Raw genomic sequence first — 15890 nt, 5'->3', positions numbered from 1 at the left:
TCTTTTCTTTAAAAAGAGGCGTTTCCTGTTTTTTTATATGAAATTTTTATAGTACCTCAAATCTATGGAGTTGCTTTGTATGAAAAAATTTATATCCAATTATAGGTGGAGTACAGAGAAATGGAGGAAAAATACAATCAGTTAGAAGATGAGAATGCCTCAGATACATCAGAGAAATCTAAAACTGGTCTTGTAACACCAGAGAAGAAAGTTTCCACAGAAATGAAAAAAGAATCTGAATCTATAGTGCCTGTACCTACAGCTTCTGCTTCAAAAAGTGAAGTCAAAGAAGAAGATGATCAAGACAGTGATCACGAAGATCCACATGGTATCTTTTGTTATCTATGAACTAGCTATCTAAATTTATTAATATTGATGCAAACATTAATTTTTGTATTTATATTAGTGAAGGAATTATTAAATGGATTAGAAGGTGCAGCCTTTCAAAGCCGCCTTCCATTTGATAAATTGACATCTACCGAAGCTGCATGTTTTCCTGACGTTTCTGGTGGACCACCACAAACGCAGAAAGTATTCTTACACATTAGGAACAGACTTGTAAGTATGTAAATTATAAGCTATGAGATGCTATTCTTCCTTTTTTAATCCAATGTTATATTTTAGTTGCAAATATGGCTGGAAAATCCCAAACAACAATTAATTATCGAAAATGCATTACCGCAAGTTGAGCCACCTTATAATAGCGATACTGTACTCACTCGTAGAATTCACGCCTTCTTAGAACGGCATGGTTTTATAAACTTTGGAGTTTTTAAACGTCTTAAGGTAATTTAATAAATATCATAAATATTAATTGCAATATTATTTTTATGAGATTAATATCATGTATTTATTTTAATATATTTTAATATTACATATTAGATTGATATTACAATTTTATTATGTTTATATATATATAGACATTATTTGTTATTAAAGAAATTAACAATTTATAATTATTTATTACAGCCCTTACCAACCAAAAAATTGGGCAAGGTCATTGTAATTGGTGCTGGTATTGCTGGATTGGCAGCAGCTCAACAGATGCAACAGTTTGGCTTAGAAGTAATTGTCTTGGAAGCTAGAGTAAGTGCTTGATAACTATATTCTATTTTATTTTAATTTATCTTTATCTTTGTGTAAATTAATTTTTACTAAATTATTATTCATTTTCATCTAGGATCGTGTTGGTGGGCGGATTGCTACATTTCGTAAATCAAATTATATTGCGGATTTGGGAGCCATGGTGGTCACAGGTTTAGGTGGAAATCCTGTAACAACCCTTAGTAAACAAATTAATATGGAACTCCATAAAATTCGACAAAAGTGTCCATTGTATGAAAGCGATGGTCAAACGGTATGTTTAAAATATTTTATTAAAATAACGAAAAAAAAAAATATATATATATATATATATATATATAATCTGATTTTTTTATTACTGCTGTGCATTATGAAATATAATGCGATTGTTATTATAACTGTTCTTAACAACAAGAAGATTAAATATTATCTCATGCTGGTTATGCTATTAATATATATTAATATATACATAAATATATATACTAAAATTATAAGTCAAAGTTTAAACGGAATATGTATTATATTTTTTTGCAGGTTCCAAAAGATAAAGATGAAATGGTCGAAAGAGAATTTAATAGATTACTGGAAGCTACTTCTTATCTTTCGCATCAATTAGATTTTAATTATGTAAATAGTGCAGGATCTGGAGGACAAAGCGGTAATACGCGTCCAGTGTCCTTAGGTCAAGCATTAGAATGGGTAATACGTTTACAAGAACAAGGTGTAAAGCAACGCCAAGTAGCACATTTGCGTTCTGTACTCTCATTGCAAGGACGATTAGTTACTAATCAGCACAGAGTATGTACAATTAGAAACTATTTTTTGATCAAATATTTTTCAATGTGATATATATGGAATGATATAATTAAACTGTGAAGTATATGAAATTATATGATTAAATTATAATTTATTTTGTAGATGATTTCCATTATGGATCGTTTGGTGGAATTGAATAAACAATACAAGGAAATGACGGAAAGTAAATTACAAACTCGAGATATAACGCAAGAATTTGTGCTTCGATCTAAGTTACGTGATCTCCATAATGCTTGTAAGGTACATAGATTAATGATGCATTTTTAACTCAGTTATAAGTAACAATATATTATGCGATAAGTAATAATATAATCACTTATTTTGTACCTTAGGAGTGGGATCAGCTATCAGATCAACAGAAAGAAATCGAAGCAAAGTTACAAGAATTGGAGGCTTCACCACCCAGGTAAATGTGTTATATTTTATATATATATTAAATTTTATTTTAAATAATCTATAATTTGTAAGAAATCTATTTGTTAATTTATATGTTATTGCATAATTATTGCACAGAAAACATTTAAAAAATTAAAATATAAAATACATATATATATATTATTTTATGCGTCACATAAAATTATATATATATAAATAGATTTCAGTTGTAAATTCTATCACAAATTATAAATTATCCAAAATGGACTTAAATTATAATATATATATATACTGATACATTTTGTTTTCGCGTTCAGTGACGTCTATTTATCGTCCAAGGATCGGCAGATACTAGATTGGCATTTTGCAAATTTGGAGTTTGCCAACGCAACATCTTTGTCAAACTTGAGCCTGAAGCATTGGGATCAAGACGACGATTTTGAATTCACCGGAAGTCATTTAACTGGTGAGTCTACATATGCATTGCTTATATAAATCAAGTATCGATTTTCAAGAGTTGCGATACTTGAAAATTCGCAAGTTGAAAGATACGTATGAATATATTATTTTTTTGTCATACGTTATTTTTTGTTCTTATAACAAATAATTTACGATAAGGGAAGAATTAAACATCTGGAAATAGATCGTAATATATGCGGTTGCACAAATATCTGTGTACAGTACCATTCCCTCAAACTGAAAAAGATTCTAATGAATTATTTGCCAATTATTTGCGGAACATTTAATTAAAACAGTATCAGGATCGAAACATGTATTAATCTTAAGAAGCCAGATTTGCACGATATAATCGTGTTTGCTAAAACACACGCACACAGTCGACTGACTATGTTCTTTGGAAATTGCTGAGACCGAGAGGAGATGGCGCAGATAATGAGTGAATTATTCGCGAGTTGCATCTCCTTTATAGGCGTTTGACTCGCTCCACTCGCGCATCTCCCTGTAGTTGACTTTATCAACCTTATTGAAAGCCGATAGCATGAGATTCCGTGTAGATAGTCGCAGTATTCCCCCCGACCTATCGAGTACCGGAGTTCTCATTATGTGAAATTATGCTATGATCATAGCCCGTAAATTCTTACGAGCTTACTAAAGCGGCGACGGAAAGGCCGTGCGGTTAAAAATATTTTATGATCGCCGATAAATGCGTATTTTTGCGGTTTGTATCGGCAAATAAATTGTGTTGCCAAGTATTTTAATTTTATGAGACATGTTTATCAAGACTTGCGCGCACAAGTGTACGTTCTTTATCGCTGGATATACGATATTAATCAATATACATTTTATCGCGCGTCCTAATGTATATACACGTGTAAAATTTGCATATTAAAATTTAATCTGAACACGCGTATGTGCAGTTTTCGTTTAAAATAACTGACTCAAATATTTTATTTATTTTAGAAATGTTATACAATCGCGGCTCATACGAGAGAAATATTTTCTTTGTACATAATTTTCTCTTTTTGATCTTTTTGCTATTTTTTAAAAATAAATATACGACTCTATTATCTTAGGCGGAACGTTTCGTGTCATTTGCCAATTCCATTTCCGCGCGCGAGTGCTAAGAGAACATTAACGTAATATATTCACGATAGAAATTCGACTATCTCCTTAACGATCGCTTTAGCGATACTCGATGCGCAATCAAAACTAGCCGATATCGTTCTGACTGTAATGCAGTTTAACTGTACCACTACCGTCATTACAAGCTCGACGGTCGCGCGAATGAAAATTGCTCTGAGTGTACCAATCCAATGTCGTTTTGTCGACTATCGAAATGGAGTATACACGCGAAAAGAGAGAAGTCTGCTCAGATCGAATCGAGTGCGGAACTCGGACGTACAATAAACGGATGCGGCTTGCCGTGAAACGAGATAGACGCGAGCGGGAAAGACGCTATCATTTCGAGAATGCGCGAGAACCGAGAGTGTTCGTGATCGAATGATGGGGGGGGGGGGCCCGAAAGAAAGGGTTCAAGAGGGGGAGGAGCGCCCATGGTGAATGAGCGTGCATCGATGATCATGACAGTCTCCGCTGCACCAGGTTTCACTGTTGGTCGACCCCCGCGATTAATGAGATGTAAACAATTTAACACTAAATTAAGCACGACAATAGGCTCTCTTTCCTCTTTTTTTCTTCCTCTTTCGCGATCGAAGCAGCCCCTTCGGGGCTTCCAGCGAGCATCGACTCACCCGATATATAATCGGGATCGAGGTGGACTGTCTCTCGGCGGCGTCGCTCTTTACGAACCATCGGTTCCTTCTCGGTTTCAAACGAGGTCCGCTGACGGGTCGGCCGCGATTTTATCGGGAAACGCACCGAAAGTAAAACAATACTTTACGGGACGTTTCTTTCGCTCCACGTCTTTTTACCGCTTCACCCTTCGCGCTTCGACGACGGGCGTTGCACCGGTTTATCATCCGGTGCCTTATCGAAGGCAAGAACACCCGTTCTTATACCCGTTGGAGAACTTCGGAGTTGATAACATACGATATCAGAAGTATCAGTAGCATTAACTTTTTTTGTGAATTGAGTTTTCTAAATGTCTTTGGTAAGATATAAAAATGTGCAAGTATTAAAATTATATGTCATCGTGAATCTTTTACAATTTAAGAATGGTGCAGGATGCAATTTTATAATTATGGATAAGATCGTCAAGAATTTATTACAATCTTTTGGGAATATTTTAAACAATTATGACACTTGTGTCGGAGATGTATTATCATCACTGTATCATACTTGTAACATATGAGTATATTCAATTGATATTGGATGATTGCATAAGTTCGTGCCCGATTTTCATAGATTGCATTAAGTTACTGTATGGCGGAGTTCTATTGTTTTCGTGTGGTAATTGTTGCTTACACCGAATAGATGACGTTGTCTTATATCAATTTAGCGTCAGACATTGTTCAGATAAGTCCATTTGTGCATAAGAGAAATCATTAAAAATGGAGAACGAAAAGGTGCATTTGCGGCATGAAATGCTATATGAATTTCGGAAAGGCGTGAGTGTTGCGATTGCACAAAAAAATATTCAAAGCGTTTATTTGGACCGCGCTCCTGCTCTCCGAACAGTCAAAAAGTGGTTTGGCAGATTTCGAAATGGTGATTTCAACATGGAGGATCAACCCCGCTCTGGACGGCCTTCTGGCATTGATGATGACATTGTGCATGCCTTAGTGGAAAGAAACCCAAGGGTTACAACTGAGGATATTGCTGAGAGACAGAACATCGATAATTCAACCGCTTTTCGTCATTTAAAAAAGCTTGGATACATTTCCAAGCTTGATACGTGGGTGCCGCATCTCCTGACTGAAAGGAATAAGCTGCAGGGAAACTGCAGGAGTTGCAATGGGAAATTCTGCAGCACCCGCCATATTCTCCAGATATTGCGCCTTCAGATTTTTATCTGTTCCGGTCTTTGCAGAATAGTTTAAATGGCAAGAATCTCAATTCCGAGGAAGCTGTCGAAAACCACCTTACAAACTTTTTTCAAGAAAAACCAAGTTCTTTCTTCAAAAATGGAATCGACAAGCTTATAGATCGTTGGAAAAGCATTGTAGAAAAGAATGGAGACTATATAATTGATTAATAAAAGTGTTATCTCTAAAATATAATCTATCGAAGTTTATATTTAAATCGGGCACGAACTTATGCAATCACCCAATACAATTGAACAAATTAATTTTTTTCCGACCGTTATCATCTGTGATCTTTCCTGGCTATGTATGAAATATTGTATTTTCGCGCAGAAGCAACGACATTTCATGCATCTCGAAATCGAGTGTATCAGCGCACGGCGCGAAAAGTCGAGGAAGATGAAAAAAAAGTGAAGCGCGTAAGGTAGTTTCGCGCGGTAGTTGCCCTCGTGCTCGGTGGAAAAACACAGTCGACGTGATCGCAGGTCTCTATATTTTATACTCCGACTCTCGTAACTTGTTCCTCAGTCCACGCACGTTTACGCTCTGAGACCGAATACTGCGAAACGTGCCATTGCACGCTCTTTCTTCCCGCGCTTTATGCGATTATTGATCCGACCCATACAGTCGGGACTGTTCCCGGGGAATATTCGGTGCCGAAATTTATGGATGTATCTCGGAGACAACGCGATCGTCACGGTCATCTCGACTTCCGTCAGTCTTGTTCGATCAGCGATATAACGGAGATTTACCGAGCTTTGTTCGCTGGCGACAAGATCAGTCGATCCCATCGTCAATGTATTTTTCGGATTCGCCAATTTTTCATCCGCGATGGAAAAAAAAGACGCGAGCATCCCGATAACGCACAGGGTGTTCGCGAAATTTTCGCTAAACATACAAAACTCATTCCGCTAAGACAGTTTTTCCGTAACGAAGATTTCTCTCCTTTCTTGCTTTATCGTAATTTTTAAATTTATAACGCAGTACTCTACGATAATCTAAATTTTATTAAATGTAATGTTCTATGACAATAGAGCCAATGTGAAATGTGATTATTAAAGAATCATCGCACAGAAAATCTCGGATCTTTAATTTCAATTTGTCAAATAATCATAGCGGATCGAAAAATCCATAACGAGGGGCACGTTAGCAAGGTTTGATGTCGCGATATTTCCGAAACACCCCATATACCTTCGTCGCCAGAAGAGCCCTGTTATACGGCGGGTTCGGGAGAAAAGGATGAGGGAGTGAAGAGAGAAAGCGGGGGGAGGGGAGGGGGGGGGGGGGACATTTACGACGTATCGAAGACTTCTATACGCCGTTCGTTGACTCCGATCGTCGCATTCCACGCCGTCCGTGTTTGTCGCTACCAAAATTATATTGTCGTAAAGTTGACTTCACGCTCCCCCGTCCCCTATCTACATCCTCCTTCTCTTCGTCAGTGTTGTCATGGGGGTGGGGGGGGAAGGGGGATAACATCGCGCGAACGCGTGAGCGCCCAGCGCGCGGATGTCCTTCGCAGGATCCTCGCGAGCCGATTGTCCCGCTCGCCGCCCCCTCCTTCCTCCTCGCGTGCGTAATGCGTGCGATACACCGTAACGCGCGTCGTTAACGCGTGCATATTTTTAAATTAATCGGGGATCGTGATACGATAAAGGAGATTATTCGGCCGCGATACGACGACGACGCTCCCTCTCGAGGTGCGAATCGCGGGGGGCTCGCTGCCGATGCCGTAGGGACATCGAAATTAACCACCTCCCTCTTCCTTCTTTCCTTCCCTTTTCGCTACAACGATCGTGCTAATTGACGGGAGGATAACCCGATATGCTTTTATCGAAGCTCGAAGCGATTTCCCGACACTTCGCGATAAGAAAGGGAAAAAAGGGAATGGAAAAAAGAAATGGAAGGGGGGAGGGAAGAATTTATTGTCAGACAGAGCGAGAGACTTACGCAGAGTTAGCTCTCCGAGATTTACATCTTCCTTATTTTTGAGAAAAAAATATGTTTTTAAATATTTATATTATATTGTATATATATATATTCTTTTTTTATGCATGATTGGATAAGTGTATACGTGTCACGTAATGCAGAATATTTTTTATGCAACGTAAAATGCATATACCAGATAATTGTGGTTGTCGTCATAACAGAATGCGTTATACCCATTAACAGATGCATTCTGCAATATCAAGCTGTAACAACACCATAATATGCGCTCGTAATCGAGCTCTGTAAATCGAGCTTTCGATGCACCGTTATTGTTTTCACGATCTTTGTATTCCCTTGGACAGAGTCAGTCGCATTACCGATCGTAGTAATACCGTCAACTCGGTCAAGATATCGCCGAGAATGGATGAACGGGAAGCTAGTAAGATGCGTTCAACGATTAATGAACGGGTTAAAGTTGCATTTCTCGAATAGAAAGGGGGAGGGAGGGGAGGCAGTTTCGTCAGCCGGATACTCATCCTGCATAATGATTTGGGGATTATGTCATTGTTCTTCCTTTTTCGACGTCAATACCGCACACTTTCGTTCATTGCTCCTCGGCAGCGGTGGCAGCAACAACAGCAGCGGCAGCCAGCAACGCTGCGTTGCACAAACGATCTTTGTTGAGCCGGTGCGCGAGATATGACAATGCAACCGCCATCGGTTGAACATCGAAATTTCTTCCGAGTCTCCTCGTGATAGGACCATTGTGCAGAAAGGTTGATATTAACCGAGCAAGCCGGCGCGCCGCGCTCTCGAGAGACTCTCATTATGTATGCGCCATCGAAATTGCATCGTTACGATCTTGAATATGCATTCTCCCCCTTCTCCCTCCTCCCTAAATATTCGCCCCAGTCCGCGCCGCGGCACGACTTCGAATAGTTTTTTTTTTTTGGGAGGGGGGGCTTCCCAAGCGAATGCGCTCCAGAGTAGCAGTATTGCCGATGCTAAAGTCAAGCTTCCTGACATTCCAATCGGATCGGATTTGTCCGACATCGGTAAAAATTCCGATGACTACTCGAGGTGAAATGCAACTTTGGTATGTAGTACGCGAATTCGCGATCTCGTCCCGCACTCGCGTCCGTTAAAAAAATTGCAAGAATCACAATAGGACACGGTATATGCAACTGTGGCATTACTGTGAAATTTAATCGCGTGTATTTCTCTTTCTATTGCCAATAGTATCAAGAGACAATTGCTTTTATCCTTTTGATAAGCTTGAAATACGTAACGTGGATTAGAGTACGATTTAATCATTATTCGAAACGTAATTTTTGTCCTGATCTAAAATATATGAATATATCTTTTATTGTGAAATATGTTACTGATATTTAAAAAGGAAGATATAAAGTATTTCGAAGTAGGAAAATATAAACCGGTCTTTAAAAAAATTATTAAAGTGAAAATCAAGTGTATTATAAATTGTAATACATTATTTCAATATTTATTTAAAATTATAGATTAAGTTATAACATATCTATTTAAGATTATAAATTAATTTATAACATTATATTAATATGATTTAATGCATTAATTTATTTACATATTGATATAACTTTTTTCATGATATAGGCTGGAAAATAAGCGATTAACAATAAGTTTAGCTTTTTCAGCTTATCCTATCCTATTATTATAAACAATTTTAACTTAATCTTCTATATTTATTATAAATTGTAATTATATATATTTATTATTCAAGCTTGGTAATATTATAGAGAACATAATTAATTAATGTAATTGAAAGCAATTAAAATATCTAACGTATCATCAATAATGTTACTTGTCTTATATTTGAGACATTCGAACCTTGGTCTATTTTAATCGACGATCCATTTCTATGGAATACTATTTCACGTATATACTTCATATAATATTGTACATTTAAACGATTAAAAATAGTTATACATAGAGGAAAGAATAAAATTTATAATATTAATAATTTAATGAATTTTTTTACAAACAAATCATTAATGTCATTAGAATCGCGTTTCGATATTTTTAGCTCCCCAAAAATATCCGACATTGTCTGTGAGAATATTAATACAGCCTGTGTCTCGTCAATTTTGTGCCTATCTAAAAATTATCTGCCTGTCGCGTAGATCGAGCACAGCGATATTTTCATAGAGTAATCTGTAAATCGATGACGATGATGCGAGGGATACGGGCGAAGGGAATCACGGAGAGAGTCTTTCCTCGGTGGAGGACGAAAACGAAACGTAGGCAGCTTAACGTTAGCCGAGAACTGGACGGCGAACTGAGCGGGAGCGGGGATGATAAGGGGGGGTGGGGGGCGGGGGGGGGGTAGGGTCGAGCGGTAATTTACGAGGTATCGAAGACCTTGTACACTCTCCTACCCGCCAACGAGCCGGCCTCGCCCCGCGGAATCCAGTCTTGGCCTTAACGCACCGATACCTTTCCCATGACCACTTTCGGTGCCTATCCGTGCACAGTACGTACATACATATACGCGTGTACATCCACAAACCATCTCTACTACTTCCACATACAGACACACACACACACACACACACACACATCAGTCGTCTTTACCATTTACAGTACCCCTCGTGTCGGCAACGCAGTAGGGTACCTTGTTCGATATAGTCTATCTGAGGGTACAGTCCGTCGCATGATCCACGTAATTTCTCATCCCGACGGCTATCGCCCGTGAAGAAGCGTCAATGAAACGATTGCTTAGCGCCGGGTCTACCGTTCCTCGGAGACAAATGGTCCGGTGGCATATATCGGTATTAGGTCAGCGTTTAACTTACATACGCGTAATATTAGTCGAATATTCTCGAGTGTAATAAGATTTAACATTGTCGTATAGAATGATCTTTATCGAAATCATTCGTGTATAAGTCGTTCATTATAATAATCCAACGAAAAAAATAATGATTTTGGCCCCAGTGACGTTCTATCGCGTTACAATTTACTTTATCGCGTTATAATTTGAAGGAGTTTAGTGTAATTTATCACATTATTAAGTTACAGTGATATGTTAGAAAAATTTTGTTTCGTCGATCTAGGATTTACAATATTCGATAATTTGAAAAATTTCTATACACGAATAAATATACAATATGAAAAATTAATTTTGTCATCTGCCATATTGATTTCGTCATTTTGAATTTATTTTAACGTCAAATTTTTATTCAGTGACTTAGAGAACCCATAAGATTGAATAAACAACTGAAATATATTTGTTACGTCATTATCTGTTATCTTTAATAGTTTAATTTATAATTTAATTTATAACTTTTTATACAACTAATGTCAAATACTGTAAAATAATCTTTTTCACTACTTTTATTTCAAATTTTTTTTTAAATTGTGATATAATAAAATATTTTGGAAGTCGGGATTATATATTCGGTTTAAAAAAAAAAAAAAAAAAAAAACTTCGGGAAATGAATACTTTCTTCTTTAGAATTGAAGAAAAATTACTTTTTAAATTAAATGCGTTTTTTTCGTCAAACGTTATGTGGAGTAATAGAGCAATAATGAAATCAAATCAATAATTAATGTTGACAGTTCGCTAGCAAATAATTCAAAATTTTCTTTGAAGAATAATATATATTGTCATTATAGTTATATTTATTATTTCCGATTGAATATTTTCACAACTTGGCGAGCGTGATAGTACGCTATTTTTCATTTTAGCTTTATTTGCATATCGAACTCTCTCTTGTCTCGCTTCGTTTGCTCCGTACCGTTGAAAATACGATGGTGAATAATTGCGGCAACACGCAACTGATCGCTACTGCGTACAGTGATGCTGATGATAGTAATAATGGTGTATGGAATATTTTATATACAATATTGAAATTAGAGCGTATGGTATCCCCTCGTTGACGTTGATCAACTTTTATTGCCATTTTAAATGTCCGTGTTAATATTTCCAGTTCGTTATGAGCTATGGATGATTGCATAAGTTCGTGCCCGATTTTCATAGATGGCATTAAGTTACTGCATGGCAGAGTTCTATTGTTTTCGTGTGGTAATTGTTGCTTACACCGAATAGATGACGTTGTCTTATGTCAATTTAGCGTCAGATATTGTTCAGATAAGTCCATTTGTGCATAAGAGAAATCATTAAAAATGGAGAATGAAAAGGTGCATTTGCGGCATGTAATGCTATATGAATTTCGGAAAGGCGTGAGTGTTGGGATTGCACAAAAAAATATTCAAAGCGTTTATTTGGACCGCGCTCCTGCTCTCCGAACAGTCAAAAAGTGGTTTGGCAGATTTCGAAATGGTGATTTCAACATGGAGGATCAACCCTGCTCTGGACGGCCTTCTGGCATTGATGATGACATTGTGCATGCCTTAGTGGAAAGAAACCCAAGGATTACAACTGAGGATATTGATGAGAGGCTGAACATCGATAATTCAACCGCTTTTCGTCATTTAAAAAAGCTTGGATACATTTCCAAGCTTGATACGTGGGTGCCGCATCTCCTGACTGAAAGGAATAAGCTGCAGGGAAACTGCAGGAGTTGCAATGGGAAATTCTGCAGCACCCGCCATATTCTCCAGATATTGCGCCTTCAGATTTTTATCTATTCCGGTCTTTGCAGAATAGTTTAAATGGCAAGAATCTCAATTCCGAGGAAGCTGTCGAAAACCAAACTTTTTTCAAGAAAAACCAAGTTCTTTCTTCAAAAATGGAATCGACAAGCTTATAGATGGTTGGAAAAGCATTGTAGAAAAGAATGGAGACTATATAATTGATTAATAAAAGTGTTATCTCTAAAATATAATCTATTGAAGTTTATATTTAAATCGGGCACGAGAGAGAGAGAACTTATGCAATCACCTATATAATACTTGAACAGGTTAAATGCAAAGTGACATGTTAGGAATCGGAGAGATACCGGCTCGACCGTGTCGTTAATTGCCCACTTGCCGATTTGAGATGCAGCATTGTACACGTCCGTCTCATTGAAATATTCAAGCTTCTAGTTAGATTGTAATTACGTCGTCTATGAGGTAATGTATCGCGATATACGGCCGCGGCGGTAGATGAGCGAAGGCCTCTGGAGACTACGGCGGATTGGATGATATCGTAAAGCATTCCTAAGCCCGGCTAATTGTTGATTTGGGATGCAAAATCATATATCCGTCGACAAATATTCAAGCCGCCGGGCAAACGATATGATAAATGTTTGATGAAAAACGGGGAAAAAATGCCGTACCGTTTTTAGAGAATTATTGTATCTTCGATGCTCGATAGAGCGATCTAGTAAAAGTAATAGGGTGAGATTGCCGAGATACCTTATTACGATATCGTAAGCAGCTTGAAAGCTTCTTTTCATTCTACTCTATTTTGATTCCGATAATACCACTTTTCCAACAATGAACTGTACATTTCAAAATTGCATGCTCTCCCAGGATCACGATAAAATTGCTTCGAGCTCGTGCTCGACTTATTTATCGTTAAATATAGGACACGTATATGTTACATACGCTAACTACAAATATATTATTTTAAATAGGAATTTTTCATAATCCTTATAATTATTATTTCAATTAATAATTTCAATTATCGCGTTTTTAATCATTATTTTCTATATTGGTGCCTCTATATTATTCTCACATCTAAAGAATAGCCTTTAAAATATAATATTTTATTTAAATGATTATATAGTTTTGTAAAATGTTCATCACGATATTATTATGTAGCTCTTTTGTATCCTTACATTTTGGGATTTAGAAAAATAGTTTTATTAATGAGCTATCAGTAATTCTATGACAGTGTTAACAATCGTGTTTCGCCCCGTAATACCGCTTACGGAATTTTACGCTTATATACAATGTAAATAGTACATAATATACTACGAAAACAGCGTAATCTTAGTAAGGATCGCGAGATTTATTACCGTCCACCTTTCAGTGTATCTTAACGCGATGTAGAAGATGGACGAAATAATAAATAGCGAGTACCGTAACGGGAAAGGTGACGTATCGCCACGTGTCGTACATTACACATGCGATTTTTCGAAGCGCGAAAATCCGTTTCTTTTTTTTTTCTTTTAAAGATTAGATTAAATTTTCATGTATGCACACACATGTATGTCTATTTAGGGACTTGTTTAGGGGCAGGATTGTGGTTAATCGGTTTTCACGCGGACTCGTCTATTCGTTAGGCTCGCAAGGTGAAGAGAGAGCGGATATGTTCGCGGAGATAACAGAGCTATGGGAGAGAGTACACGCCGTGGCATAAGGAAGGAAGGAAGGAAGGAAGAAAGAAAGAATGGAACCTAAGGAAGGTTGTTCTCTTTCTATCTCTTTCCATGCACCGTCGTCGTTTCCCGCAGGCAGGAGGCCTCGCCGTACAGTGGATTTCCTTGACGCGTTAAGTCCCGGATAGATGTACTGTATAACATCGTAGAGAAAGAGAGAGAGAGAGAGAGAGTAACTTAAGGCCCATGAGGTTGTCGGGACGACGAATTATTTCCCTACGCGCTTTGTATAAACCGCCTCGCCAATCTGTCATCGGTTATACCCGCGTATACGCCAGCGGCGGGAATATTTATGCGCGTGATCTTGCAGGCGCGATTAACGCGTGCGATATCCCGGGTTACGTGTAAATTATTCATCCGCGAATTCGATTCTCTCGATTACGAGCGTGCCTTGTGTATCGGCTTGTTAACCCCCTGATTGCGGACCGCCTGGGATGTATCGCGCCCGTCACGTCTCTAATTCCCGATCGTTATTCAAATTGCCGTCGCATAGATCCGCTGTATTATTATTAGCCGAGTTTTGTACCGTTTTTCGTTATGACTATTATTATCCGCACGATCGTATCTGACCGACAACGAGAACCGATGCAATAACAACAACGAATGTCGAACGAGAGGGTTCTTTTATTCTCGCATCGAAAAAAATTTCCCCGCAGGATCTTATTTAATTACGAAGTCGTGAATTTTTTTGTAATACATCTATAAAATACTGTCATAAAAGACGTTAATTTAGGATCAATTTTTTTTTTTTTTTTTTTTATAATAACACAGATGTAAAAAAAAAACATCAGTAGTTGTCGTTTATCCAAGTCCGACGCGTCTATTTGTCACATCGATAGGCTAACGTATAGTCGAGAGTTTAGCGATAAAGACAATTTAATATTCTAGAGAAACTTATATACGCGCGTATCGGTTGAGTCGATGCGAATTAAGGAAGTTTCTTGTCGGTTGCAGCCGTTTCAATCGGCGGCCGACGTCGTAAACTTGAGCCGATAATTTCGTCCCAAGTCGAGAACCGCGTGTGCAATTCGAATTGGCACTAAATCGCAGATTAGCGACGGATTTACTTCTGAATCGCTCGTTAAAATATGTGCTACCTAATCAATAACGATATAAGCCGATCGTATACACGTATCATTCGTTAGAATCTTATTTCAATAATTATTTTATTTATAACAACACAAGAGAAAATAACATACACGATTAATAATATTTGTACGATTAATAAGACAATTCATATATTGCAACTTACTCGCGATTTCTTATTTTATATCTTGAAAATATATTAAATATATTAAATCAATATTTTTTTAAATTCTGGTGTCTCTATAATCTGGTTAGACATAAATTTTTAAATTCATATAGTTGCACTCGACGAAATAAAGGATGAAATATATTAAAGGTAATGAGAATAATGAATATTTTTTTTAGTTTCTTTACTTATCAACAATGAGAAACAAGTATTTGAATAATCTCTATAATAGTAAATCCTGTAAAAAAAAATCGAAAAAAAAGAAACACTGCCTTTGTATGTAACAGAGATATAATATGTTCGTAGGAGAAAGATTGATTAGAAAGGCAAACATTGCTTGAAGATGTGTTCAATCATTACATGATATACATATCTATCTATCTCCCCGGATCTATCGGCCGGTAGCGGCGTAATCGCCGAATGATGGGCCCGAGCTTCGTGTTTTCGTATAATAAGCTTTACACATCGCCCCAGCCACACAACGATGATGCATTTTTCAAATTAATGCTCCGCAATCTCTCTCGACAATCGCTCGAAAAGGGGATTACGTGACGGGATGACCGGGAATGATTAAACGCGGTTCTACGTGACGGAGAGAAGAATGACGGTGACCATTATATGTTAATGCTCGGCCACACGCCATACGACGATTATGCAGCCTTTCAGCATGTCCTCCCCGCCTTCCCCTCTCCA

At 37.4% G+C, this 15890-nt stretch overlaps 1 protein-coding gene across 1 annotated transcript in view; it reads left to right on the top strand.

The window, feature by feature from the left end:
- Su(var)3-3 (lysine-specific histone demethylase Su(var)3-3) overlaps positions 1-15890 on the top strand; it is a 113894-nt gene that overhangs the window by 2498 nt on the left and 95506 nt on the right. Inside the window, exons 3-11 of the mRNA XM_070302095.1 lie at positions 106-328; positions 407-558; positions 625-786; positions 970-1086; positions 1181-1357; positions 1618-1881; positions 2002-2139; positions 2232-2305; positions 2592-2740. Coding sequence (XP_070158196.1) covers positions 106-328; positions 407-558; positions 625-786; positions 970-1086; positions 1181-1357; positions 1618-1881; positions 2002-2139; positions 2232-2305; positions 2592-2740 — 1456 coding nt within the window. The remainder of the gene's footprint in view (positions 1-105; positions 329-406; positions 559-624; positions 787-969; positions 1087-1180; positions 1358-1617; positions 1882-2001; positions 2140-2231; positions 2306-2591; positions 2741-15890) is intronic.

Source organism: Polyergus mexicanus, unplaced genomic scaffold (genome assembly GCF_030449975.1).
Source record: "Polyergus mexicanus isolate NDT 795.1 unplaced genomic scaffold, iyPolMexi1.0 SCAF_9, whole genome shotgun sequence".
NCBI classification, from domain to species: domain Eukaryota; kingdom Metazoa; phylum Arthropoda; class Insecta; order Hymenoptera; family Formicidae; genus Polyergus; species Polyergus mexicanus.
Note: the sequence above shows the minus strand (reverse complement) of the source record. Positions and strands in the feature narration are given on the sequence as shown.